General features: G+C 39.8%; 1 protein-coding gene across 1 annotated transcript; it reads right to left on the reverse strand.

Moving 5' to 3' along the window:
* Nucleotides 1-9524: 9524 nt before the first annotated feature.
* On the reverse strand, nt 9525-10943 carry LOC123160737 (copper transport protein ATX1). Its single transcript, XM_044578582.1, has 3 exons — nt 10642-10943; nt 10303-10378; nt 9525-10091 (listed from the first exon to the last, which is right to left on the reverse strand). The coding sequence occupies exons 1-3, from the start codon at nt 10651-10653 to the stop codon at nt 9823-9825; spliced, it is 357 nt and encodes a 118-aa protein (XP_044434517.1). The 5' UTR covers nt 10654-10943; the 3' UTR covers nt 9525-9822.
* Between the last annotated feature and the right edge of the window lie 1080 nt (nt 10944-12023).

The raw sequence follows: 12023 nt of genomic DNA on the forward strand, positions 1-12023 counted from the left end.
ATTGAGCAATGAAGAAGAGACCGTGAGGGCTGGCAGAAATAATGTAGTGCATGTGTGTCTCACCGGGAGTGAAAAGCAAAGCTGTGTTCTCCACGGTGAGGTGTGCGCTTGTGTTTTCTGAGTTTCACCATGTGTGTGTGTTCTTGTGTGAGACAAAGAGAGTTGAGCTGTGAGAGGCAGCAAGAGGTAGAAGAAGAAGGGGCGCTGCGAGAGGGCAGCGCCAACAATGAAACCGTTTGACAATGCAAGGGACGGCATGGGTCTGGAAGATCGTGTTCAGAGCAAGGCGCTATAAATTCAAGGCCTAGCTGATGATGCAGCTACCGCAGAACAGGAAGATAGGTGCTCCGGTCAGAGCAATCCGCTGGCTGGGTTGGCTCCTCCAACAAAGAAGATAAAATCCGGCAGGCCAACAAATGCGAGAGAGAAGGCGTCGTACGAGGGGATGACAAAAAGGAGTAGGTTCTGCAGCATCTGCAAGACTAAAGGGCACAAGTGAACGACTTGCCCAGAACGTGGCGATGCCCCAAAGATGCCCGGGAAAATGGCAAAATGCAGCAAATGCGGTGTCGCAGGGCACAGGAAGAATACGTGCGACAGAGTTGCTGGCAAAGGAATTACTGAAGGTGTGGATTAGCAATCTTAGAAGGGTTCATCCTGCAAAATCAGAGTCAGGATACCTCCCCCATGGATGATAATGCACGTTGTCCCCTGTCAGGCCATATTATGGCATCAGTGAAAATTTTCTATCAAAGCATTGTGTTGTTCCAAAGAAAAAACTTTCCTTTGCGTTCGTATGATGGATGCTGGAAAGCACTGTGAGGTCGTGTGAGGCACTTTTTTCCAAATGAATTTGTGATGTAAAACCTGATGTAATTTGCTTGCAATGCAGTCTGTGTACTCCATTTGCCATCTTCGGTTATTGCTGTTCGCCAAACATAAAAAATGAGAAGTTTGAGAGAGCCTGTTGAGTAGGTGTTGTTCTGGACAGGGTAGGATAAATGCATTGCACAATGAAACATAAGTGCTGATGAGTTAGGAAGCCCAGCTGTGTTCAGTTCCACGCGGCTAACATGCATAGCAAGTGGCAAACACATCAACAACTCCCCCCGGATGCCACCCAACCACTTTTGAATGTTCGAATTTTGAACAAGCACGGGAGGGGTTGTGAGCAGGGGGGTGTACATATATGAGCGTATGGCGGCCCAGATGGAGTGACCCGTCGGTCCTGCTAAAAGCCGGCCTTCTAAGACCGTAGTAGACCTATAGCGTTGGGCCTCATAATTAACAAAAGACAAGTCTCGTTGCTACTGTGCTCAATTCATTGGCAAAGCTGAATACATATGCATATACATGCATGCGCGAGAATCTCGAGGACGAGCAAGGACTGGGATAATAGTACCATATAGTAGTATGACCCATATTGAATTTTTGCTATATTATGGAATTTTCAAAGTATATATGCCATAAAGAGGGTGGAGTCAGGCCAGATCTATACTATAATATCCTTAATGTCTATAAGTGGAGTCCTCTTTTATGCGGGTTTCCACTTTAAGCAATGATTTTAGGATCCAATTCAATAGAAAATGAGAAAAATATGCAAACAAAATAGAAGAAACAAATGTATGTGTGTGTGTGTGTGTGTGTGTGTGCGCGCGCGCGCGTGTCTATATATATATGTAGTTCGAACAATTCACATTATCATTTCAATTTGATTTCAATTTGTACTTTTTAGTTAGTTTACTTCTCCCCAATAGAGCTTAGAAGTAAGAATTTATTGGTTGATTGTATCCTTAACCATTTCTTCTTTTTTTGACACGAGGAACTACTCACCATGAATCCACTAATAGTTGTTGCTTCTGTTATTGCTGTTGGATTGGCCGTAGGGCTTGCTTCTATTGGACCTGGAGTTGGTCAAGGTACTGCTGCAGGACAAGCTGTAGAAGGTATTGCGAGACAGCTAGAAGCAGAAGGTAAAATACGAGGTGCTTTATTGCTTAGTCTAGCTTTTATGGAAGCTTTAACAATTTATGGACTAGTTGTGGCACTAGCACTTTTATTTGCGAACCCTTTTGTTTAATCTTAAAAAAAAATCTTTCAATTTTGATTAGATATTTTTTCTTTTTTTAGTAAATTGGTACTTGCTTCCTCAATTCCAATTATATCAATACTTTGTTTAATTTACTCCTATTTATTACTCCTGAAATTATCTATTTATCGAGACTGATAATACCCCATTCTAGGAAGCGCTGAGTTGAGTATTATTAATTTAGAAGATATGCTCACCTTCTTATTTCCCGTCCTTAGTTTAGGAAAGTGGAAAGTTTTTTTCTTTTATTTTATTTTAGGAATTTTGGGAACAGAAGCTTTAACAAAGGAAGTCTTTCACCGGTCAAACAAGACGTAAGTCTTAATCTAAAAGAAATTACTAGATTGAATCTATTTGCATTAAAAAAGGTAATCAAAAAAGGGCGATCGAAGTAAGTGATCGAAAAACTTTGTTCTTTGTTCATCCTATCTATAAGAGGAGAGCATATGAAAAATGTAACCCATTCTTTCGTTTTTTAGCTCACTGGCCATCCGCTAGCAGTTTCGGGCTTAATATCAATATTTTAGCAACAAATCTAATAAATCTAACTGTAGTGGTTGGTGTTTTGATTTTTTGGAAAGGGAGTGTGTGCGAGTTGTCTATTTCAAGAATAGATTGGATCTATCCGGCTGCACTTTATAATATTTTTTAGTATTTTTTGGATAAATAAGAAAAGGGTGCATGATCTCGACGAATTACTTCTGAATAAATTCAGAAATCATATGGAAGAACCATAGCATTTTGCGACGCATTGGTAAATCAACTTTGATTATCTATAAACCAAGAATGTGAGACCATTAACACGGTTAAAGCTAAACTGCTTGAAGTCCAGGCAAAAAGAGGTACTCTTTCTACAACTATATTAGTATTAGTACCGAATTTAAACGGGAAATAGCTAATGTAAATTTATCTGATATAGAACACTCATATCGATAAAATGGTTTGAACTATTTACTACAGAAAAAGGGGGCACCCTGCCCTTTTTAACCAATGCCGAATCGACGACCTATGTATAAAAAAGAGAGATTTTTTGGATTTGAAGAAAAAAGAATTCTATTAATTTTCATTTTCCATTTATTTAGTTGGTTTTTCTTAATGAAATTGAAATTATTAACTAAAGGGCAAATACAAATAAAGAAACAACTTTGCTGACCATGATATATTTTTATCTAGCTGGAAGAGTCCTCTTAATATTTATCTAGTCTTATATAGGTTTTGGTATATTGAAATATAAACATAAAAAAGAAGATAGATGATAGGCTCATTACTTAAAAAAAATATGGAAATAGCCATAGCAAAAAAAAGGAGCGTGAGAGCCAAATGAATCGAAAGATTCATGTTTGGTTCGGGAAGAGATCATAAAAGTTGTAAACTTACAAAATAATCTGCTTTCATTAAAAGATTTATTAGATAATCGAAAACAGAGGATGGTAGGTGAACTCAGCTGCCATATTAAGTCTTCATACATGGTCTGCCATTGCTATGCTTTCTAGGACACATTCAGAAAGGGAAAATGCTACGTTTAATCGTTAAACTTTAAATCAACATATTTTTCAAACCGAGCTACAAATCTGGCAAGCTTGCTTTGTCATTGATGGAAAAAGGTTTATTTGGAGAAGTTCTTCAGTCTCATGCTCGTGGTTCATTATTAAAGCAATTGATTAATCCTTGTGTTACATGAGTTTTTATGAATTGTTTTTTGAAATATTTTAAACTGGCGTACACATTAAAGATGGAGTTATACGATTCACTAAGCGAATGGTTGGTAGCATAACTAACATTGTAGGATCCATGCTATTCCACTTCAGGAGTGCCTTTCCTTGCTAGTTACAGTAAAACTTGTTCGGGGCAAGGTTCTATATCGAAAAACTACGTGTGGCAACAGGAACTCTGTAGCAAGAAGTTCCTTCAGATAAATAGAAGGAAAAAGCTTGCAGGAAATTGCTCAGCGCAGCACCAGCATGAAACAAATAGAAGACGCAGAAACACAAGATGGAACCCAAAGAAAGGAACATTGATCCCAAACAGAGTTGAAAACCACAATCAGAAACCCGAAGAATCAGAGGCCCTCGACTTACATGACCATGAGGCCATTTGGTAGCGAGCCCGCGAGGGAGTTTCGGGGACCAAGGTGCCCAGGAAGAGTCTAAAATATGAAGCAACATAGATGAATTCAGTTGCTCAGCAAAAAATATGTTCAATCATATCAGCTTTTAAACGTAATATGGATCATTTATGGGTACGACCATGTGACGAAGTCCATAGACAATTCTCGCCACAGCAATCCAAGGAAAAGTGCCCATCACAGCTGCATCACTCTGTCCAACATCATCAACATGCAGTTATTCAATGAAGGGAAGAAACACAATGGCGAAAAATCAGTACATTCTGTTCAGAGAATTCACAATCCAAAACACATAAAGGTTGATACGCATTGAGTAACTTCCTAGAAATAAGCATATCATAATTAAATCAAGTATTTTTTTTGACAAATCACACAAAAAGAGACTGAAAAGAACGTACAATTAGAAGGAACAGGTTCAATTGAATTATTTGGAAAATTAAAATCAGAAGGACGTATTCCTAAATCTATGTAACCTTTAAAGTTGTCCTCATGTTGACTGATCTTTTTTGGATAAATTACTTGAGCTTATTACCTTGATATTAATTTACAGATACATGCATCATGATGCCCGGAAGCGTCGATAAGATAGTCTGAAAAGCTAATTATAATTATTACTGCACACAAAGCCGCCGGATTTCTGGGATGGCGCCGATGGGGAGGGTGGCGAAAAAGACATGCGGCCCGGTGCTTATTTGTTTTAATTATAATTAAAAGTGAGATGTAAGTTTTAATCTAGAGCATAGATCTGTTTCAAAAATCATCTTGTTTCAAGTGTCTTGTTTATTAAGGATTCAGGTTTCTTACTATAGTTTATTAAGTTGTATTTGAAGACTCTCCAAGTCTTTACAACATTAGATTTTATATAGTAAACCGTGCTAAGATATAAAAAAGGGCCAGAAACATTTGTGTTGAAAAGTGTTAATGTCCAGAACGACAAGCTAGAAAACATTTGTGTTGAAAAGTGTTAATGTCCAGAACGACAAGCTAAAAAACATTGTGACATTAATTTGTAAATCAACAGGAGAGAAATCTCCAAATAATAGTGCTAGCTAATTCTAAAATAAAATATTCTAAATGTATTTTGTGTGGGAAATAAGAAATTTTTATGTCATTTCAGAATTTCTATAATATATTGTGTTCCTGGAACTGTGTGCCACAATTACCTTCAATGATCTTTTTTGGAGTACAATGTTGGAACTGCGGGATGATGATTCCAACAGTTATCTGATTGGTTCATACTAATGGGTGTATTTGGACAAATTGGGAACAGTGGGTATGAAAGTTTAATGCTCCTGGACTCCTGGTAGTCCTACTTGTTGTAATGAATATAAGGAAATAATTATATTTCACATTTATTTGATTCTTCATGCCTTACATCTGAAGATAATTTTCAGATTCCAGTGCTTCAGTTGATGGGTCACTTGTGTTTATCATCCCGATGTGGTGATCATGATTACGCGGGCATACATACACGACACCATATGTAGTGAATTAATGATGAATGAATTTCCTATTTTCTTTTTCAGCTCAGACAAGGCCTTTCATTCTGTCGTTATCTAAACGATGAAGTGATGGATCAAGCAATGTGTCAAAGTTATCTATCAGTTATCACAGGTGTTTTATTGTAGAAAGTGCAGATTAAAGTTGTGTTTTTTGCGGGGGAGATCTTAAAGTTGTTGCTATGTTGAATTTAATATTCTTGAAGTGGGAGAAAAGTCTGAAAACATATCGCAGCAATCGAATCTGTAATCAAATGTTCTAAATGTATTTTGCTTGCATAAGAAAGAAAACATAGCGTTATTCCACAAAGAAATATGATATACCCCGTTGCACCTAATTGATGTATTTATTTTAGACTATCAGGGCAAAAGCCCCCTCCCCCCTCCCAACCCCCAGTTCCATGTTAACAGTCATATAATTGAAAATGAAACCTAATTGATGTATGTCATATTCTATTACTATTTTTAATCAATTTACCTAAAATAATCTCTTTCTAAGTTATTTTTGAAAAGGTGATGGCATGGATGGGTGTTATGGCCATGTAACTAATTCTCATAATTTACAAAAAATCAGCTTCTTGGACGAATTACGTTAAAGCAAGGAGTACATAGTGAGGAAGGGACAGGGCCGGCCCTATCATCATGGAGGCCCTAGTGCGATTGAGACATAATGAACATTAACGTATTAACATATATACTTTCAACAATATATATCGTATATCATAAAAGATATAAAGGCATTAACACAAAAACATGATTTTAGTTGACAAATAAAGTCTCAATACAATCATCTATATGTTATTATATGCTGCAAATAATGATTATAATGTATTCAACTATAAGTAATTGTTGAATAAATATAGCATGGTGAAGTCCGCCGAGGAGGGGAGGGGCATATGCCCCCCTTCCATGTTGATTTTTTGTTTTGCAAATCATTTTTTTGCATTCTGATTATGCACACACATACTTGAGTAGAAACCAATGATATTGGTGGTGTTATATTCCAATAAGTAGGTCTCTGAAGAAGAGCTTGTGAGTAAGATGGGTGGTGTTGTGAGTAGTATGATGAGTGGTGTTGCTGCATGTGAGCTCAAAACCTTCCCGAAAACAACCACGTCCTACCCCGAAGGGTTAGATGGATGCTTACTCTACCGCAGCTCGAGGGGCAATGGGCCAGCGCTACAGCAGAAGGGACATGCAGGAGCCTACCCCTACCGACCAGCACATATGCCCTGGGCAGTGTGGCTGCCGCAAGGCACATTAGAGGTGGCATGATGGCACTCCTCATCATGATTGTTCCTGTGGTTGGTTTCAGGATTTTGTGGTGGCTGTTTTAGGGTTTGCTTTGGTTGCAGGGTTTCGGAGATGAAGCTATGCGGGATCAATTGTATTTAGTCATGGTTGGTCGTTCATCGCGTATATATACTGCAAGTAGTCACTATGCATACCGTTGATCACAAATGTCGTGGTCCACACGAGATTACGACTACAAAACTTAGAAATAATAACGTGCCGTAGTCTATTTCTATATTCAGAAACAATGTAGCCATGTTGGATCGCATGCTTGGTTCTTCGCACCAGCGATATACATTAATGGGCAGATGGGCTATGGTGAAGTAAAATCGTTCAGTATAAATAGGAAAAAATGATTGATTTTATCTTGCACTAACATTACAATTATGTTTGGAATAAAAAAATATTTATATCATTTCAATACACATCTCGATCACATACATCCAATAACTTACCAGTAAGTTTATATTAATATCTTCTGGTATGTCTTAATGAAGTGCATCAGCTTTTGGAGCTATGATATATCATTAGGTTCATCTATATTTCTGGCCTTACGGACATGGAGTACAAACCTGAACCTTTAATTTCATATTGTTTGGATGTCTTTTATTACTAATCTTTAATAGTTTGTGGTATGTCTATGCATGTTCGAGACTGAATTACTAATTGAAATGTCTCTGCCTCCATTCGGGTTTAAAGGGGCGGTTGACCACGACGAATCGTCCTTTTTTGAAAAAGACTGTCAGTCTTATCTTTGCATGCAAGCAATATATGCCTGGAGTATGAGCATTATGCCTTGAGTTGCTGCATGTAGGATAATGAGTGGACTATAGTGTAGCTAGCCATCAACTCTGGCACAAGTCCCACCATTCCTTGGTCCGAGAGAAGTGTCCACCGGCCTTTTAATTCCTGATTATACATACGATGAAAACCCATCTAATACTTGTACAATACTAGTATAAGGCTGGTTGTAATGAGAGTATCATAGGTAGTATCATGCATACCAACTAGGCAACTTTGATGAAGTGACATAGAATTAAATGAAGTAAGAGAGGATTGAGTATCATATCATGATACCGTATCATAATAAATGCTACACTAGTATGTGTCATGCATGGCAATAAATAAAGTCATCTATGATACTACTATATGATACTATGCATTAGGGATGTAGTATCATATACTAGTATCATATGCATGATACTAACTTATGATACTACCCATTACAACCAGCCTAATGGACTGTGAAGTTCTATGTCAAGTTGCAATTAACGGTCCTTATTTCGTGTCGTACACAGATCAAACACTTCCTATCGTACGCCAAGCATCACTCTTTAATTCCGGACGGAGTGAGTACATGTTAAGTTAGATAATAATGTGAAACATTGACTATAACAAACATGTATTTATTCTGGTTGAAACATGTTTTGAGCTTACTAATAACTATGTACACACTTGGATGCTCTTTGAAATTCATAGCTCTGAGTGATCATGAACTTTTTTTTGCCGAGTGACAGTGGGTGCTAGTTAGTATCAGTTATTAAAAAATTATTCTTATGCAAAGTTAGAGGAGTTTCTACAAATGCTAAGCTTTTTTGGTTCTATCCATTTTGAATTTTTTAACATTTATTATGTTTTAGTATGAGCATGATCCTTGAGATTCAAGAAAGGAATCGGGTTGTTTTTAGTATATTATCATAATAAGACTTGCATAGTACAAACGTATAGACCTTGTCTTGTATTCTCCATTATTTTTCAGTTACTTTTTTTACATTTGTATTTGTTAGTTTCTAGATGTAGCATTGCTATTTTCATAGATATTTTTTTATACACATTTGTAGTTCACCATGATAATCGGATTTTTGCCCGAAAGAAAACATGATAACCGGATTCTCCATAGTGAACATCATGGTGTGCATGAACATGAACAAAATTCAACAACTTAAGCTGCTAATTTTATATATTTTTAATAGTGATGTGCATCAAGCTATTGACTATGCTGATGCAAATTATGTAGTACTCCCTTTGTCTCATAATATAAGAGCGTTTTTGACACTACACTAGTGTCAAAAATGCTCTTATATTATGAGACGGAGGGAGTATTATGGAAGGAGACATTTGCACTATACCTTTTTGCCGAGTTGATATTTTGCCTTGATCCTGCTGACAGTCCATGACTCTGAGTAGTGGTGCTCCCGGCACAGCGCACACCACCACCTTGTAGTAGTGCCGCTCTCCCGGCACAACTCCACGGCTCCACGCTAGCGCCGAAGTTTGACTGCAGACACGAGCCATTCATTCCACAAAAAAGACAGAATATTGAGTATAAATAACTCAATCGGTACAAATTGTAAATTGTCATTGCGATAGAGCTGCGTATACATACCCATAGAAGAAGGCGGCAGATACACGGTAACAGGGAGAGTTGTTGACGACTCCGTGCGATTCCTCCAACCCCAGCAGTCTCAAGCAAGTGCCAAACATAACATGTCCCACAATTTTTTGTAGCAAGTAGGCCTTAATACAACATTGTATCTTTGTACTATAAATTTCAGTCTGTGTAAATTTAACATGGACGGCTGTACTGAACACTTTCGTCAACGGAAGAGCTGTAGAACATTAATAGATCTGAAATCTATAGTAAATCATGTGCTCGACGTGTTCATTTTTCTAAATCATACACACTTTGTTTATTCCATTACGTTGTTGTCAACTCGTAAGTAACATCGTGCAAACCGCCCAGACATGCATGACCCTCTCAACAACAATATCTTGGAGTTTTCAAAGGTCACGGCGGCATCAACTGTGCGTGCCCATCAAGCGACGGTGTTGGCCGGGGTTGCCTCCGGTGCAGGCGCGGCGTCTGCTGCTGGGGCAGCCTCCGGTGCAGGCGCGGCGTCTGCTGCCGGGGCTGCCTCCGCTGCAGGAGCGGCCGGGGTAGCGTCCGGTGCAGGAGTGGCTTCGGCCTCCCAGAAGGCGGTCTTCTTCCCGGTCTTGGAGACCGTCTGGAAAACATCTTCTGGCTTGACGTTGCCCTTCACGGTCACCTTCTGCTGCTCCATGTCGATGTCGAAGCTCTCGACGCCTGCCGGGAGAAGAAGCAAAGCATTAGTAGTGAGGCCACCATATATAGAATTCTAGTTTAGCTCCAATTGATTTGCTGTGAAGTTTTTTAGTCATTCCCTTCGAGGTTTGAAACTGATTTTGACAAGCTAATGAAACTTTACTAGGTTGGTATAAATGCATTGGTAGAGTAGCTTTGAAAGGAAGCGGGTAGACGCGGAGAGGGGAATAACCTTCCATTTTGGTGAGCACCCTTTTAACCGCTCCCGAGCAGCCTCCGCAGGACATTGCAACCTTGAGGACGACAGTCTGCCCATGGTAAGATGAAAAGATTTTTGTTTCGTTAGATTCTAACCGATCAAACATTATCTTAGCTTATTTCGATCAACCGATCTTTCTTTTCGACGAATGATCAACTAATTAATCTAACAAGGGGTGTATTATAATATAATATACAGGCGAGACGACAAATTAGAAGTCTCTCCTAGGCTAGCCACTTCCTATTGATTTTCTTGATCTGTTCACCCAACAATAACTGAGAAGAGACACAGGGAAGGAGATGGTATTGGTACCTCAGAGGCCATGGTTGGCAGCTGCAGCAGGAGTCAGGAGGAGAAGATCGGGAGACGGGGATCGATGTCGTCGGAGGGAGAGTTCGATGATGCCTGCACCTGTTCTGGTTTCAATGATTGCGGTTGTGGGGCGGCTTAAATAGACGCCATCCAGAGGAAGAAGAAGAAGAAGATGCGTAGCAGGGAAGGGAAGCACAAGGAAGGGGCGGTGAGCGGTGGGTGGACGTGCACCAAACACGCATAAAGCTAGCAAAGCATCCCCCTCGACCGATCGATCGGTAGGGATGGGCATTGTTCATGCCGGCCAGCCAGCCGGCCTGCGTTGGCTTGGGAGGGGTAGTACAAGTGCCGGAAGTAGTACACCCTCCCCTTGTGCAGTACACATGCTGTACATTTGCCTTTTCTTTTCGAGGGGTCGTTGTACATAGATTCTGTTTTCCAAGGCCAGCAGCGAAGAGTGAGTTTCAAGTCTCCACCGCGCCACCATACTCTAGGCCCACGACTGTGTTCAAGTTCCACCGCGCCACTAGCCCACAGCCCACCATACTCTAGGCCCACGACTGTGAGAGAGGAAGCGCGCTTTGTTTGAGAGCAGTTTTTTTTTGCAAAATCACTAATTGATGAGTACTCATTACAAAGATCACTTCCAATTTTCCTGGTTGCTACAAGTGGCGCGCTGCATGTGCGCACTTATCGCAACCTGAGAGTTTTCCTTTTTTTTTCGTAGATCCGTCTATTCAAAATGTTTTATTTTTTAAACCGCGTGTCCAAATCTCGAATCCTTTTCACCATTGGATTCCTCGCTTCAAGATCTTCAAAACTAGATCCTATGTTGATAGGTCTTGAGAACTTTTTTTTTCACGAAAAAACCGGACGAAAAATCTGAACCGGGAGCACGGGTATTTTCCCTTTCCGAAAGAGGAACACCCATCCCTCTCGCGAAAGCAAAGCCATACCTCTCACAGAAGGAAAAAAAACAGAAAACGTGTTTTTTCCGTTTTCGAGAGGCATGGCCGTGCCTCTCACGAAAGCACACCGTGCCTCGCGTGGAAGCAAAACCGTGCCTCTCGCGGAAGGAAACAGAAAACACGTTTTTTTTCGTTTCTGAGAGGCACGGCCGTGACTCTTGCGAAAGCACAACCGTGTCTCTCGAGAAAGCAAAACTGTGTCTCTCGTGAAAAGGAAAAAACAGAAAACGCGTTTCTTTTTCGTTTTCGAGAAGCACGGTCGTGCCTCTCATAAAAGCACAATCATGCCTCTTGCCGAAACAAAACTGTGCCTCTCACGAAAGGAAAAAAAAACAAAAAACATGTTTTTTTTCTTTTCCGAGAGGCACGGCCGTGACTCTGGCGAAAGCAAAACCGTGCCTCTCGCAAGCAAAA

Source organism: Triticum aestivum, chromosome 7B (genome assembly GCF_018294505.1).
Source record: "Triticum aestivum cultivar Chinese Spring chromosome 7B, IWGSC CS RefSeq v2.1, whole genome shotgun sequence".
Lineage (NCBI taxonomy): Eukaryota > Viridiplantae > Streptophyta > Magnoliopsida > Poales > Poaceae > Triticum > Triticum aestivum.